Raw genomic sequence first — 915 nt, 5'->3', positions numbered from 1 at the left:
AAGACACCTTCCTCTGTCCTAACTTTCTGTTGGTCTCGCAGGAAGACAACGGGGTGAAGCTGATTGACCCCATGGGCGAGATGGTGACGCTCGCTTGGGAGGGCTACGCCACCCGGCTGGCCAATGCGGAGCAGCAGGAGTTGCTTTCGGTGCTGGAGGACATCCTGGAGAAAGAAGACATCGACAAGAGCCAGGGGGCCTTAGTGTTTGTGGGCAAAGACACCAGGTGCTCGATAACACTGGTCAACAGAAGAAGAAAAAAATACACAAGTGCCATGAAATCACCCACATGCACAAGAGCCCAACCCAAGTTAAAAATAGGGGAAACACTTATTGATTGCATTTCTAGAAAAATAAAGACACACATTAGTTGTATTCACAGAGGATAAAGAATATATGCCCATGATTAGTCCCGTCTACATGTGTCACTATAGTGTCGATATTTATTTTTCCCTTGCTTCAATAGTTGTGACTGCACGACGATAAATGCTAAATGCTATTTGTTAGCCAATTGCGTGTTACCTTACAGCTAGCAGACATTCAAAGCGATGTGGTTGTTTCAAATACACAAGTTGTAATTCTCTCTAATATTTATTTTGGCAGGAGCAGCAGTGAAAGGCTGTCACAAGCAGTCCTGGATGGCGTATCGTCATTGGGAGGACGCAGCAAAGGTTGGCGTCACTCGCCCGTACGGTGGAGTCTATATCTTGAGTTTGAAATCTCACCTCCTCACGTACGTCTGTCCCAAAAAGACTACGGCTTGGTGACCACCCCGCAGCTTCACTACATGGTTTGCTGTCACAACACGCACGGGCAATACGGCGAGGCCACGGTGGAAGGATACTACGGGAAACTCTGCCAGGCGTTTATCGAGCTCACCAAAAATGTAAGAAAGTTCCAAAGAGTAAATTACAA

General features: G+C 46.9%; 1 protein-coding gene across 1 annotated transcript; it reads left to right on the top strand.

Annotated features, from left to right (window-relative positions):
- Positions 1–14: 14 nt before the first annotated feature.
- LOC109509219 (phosphoacetylglucosamine mutase-like) lies at positions 15–904 on the top strand (the record flags this gene model as incomplete). The annotated part of the gene is made up of 3 exons (XM_019859101.1): positions 15–226; positions 604–671; positions 753–904. Coding segments are annotated over exons 1-3 (375 nt in total), but the record flags the coding sequence as incomplete, so codon positions are not given.
- Positions 905–915: the final 11 nt, after the last annotated feature.

This window comes from Hippocampus comes, unplaced genomic scaffold (assembly GCF_001891065.2).
Source record: "Hippocampus comes isolate QL1 unplaced genomic scaffold, H_comes_QL1_v1.1 C16813444, whole genome shotgun sequence".
Classification (NCBI taxonomy): Eukaryota; Metazoa; Chordata; class Actinopteri; order Syngnathiformes; family Syngnathidae; genus Hippocampus; species Hippocampus comes.
The sequence above is the reverse complement of the archived record's forward strand: the minus strand, read 5'-3'. Positions and strand labels throughout refer to the sequence as shown.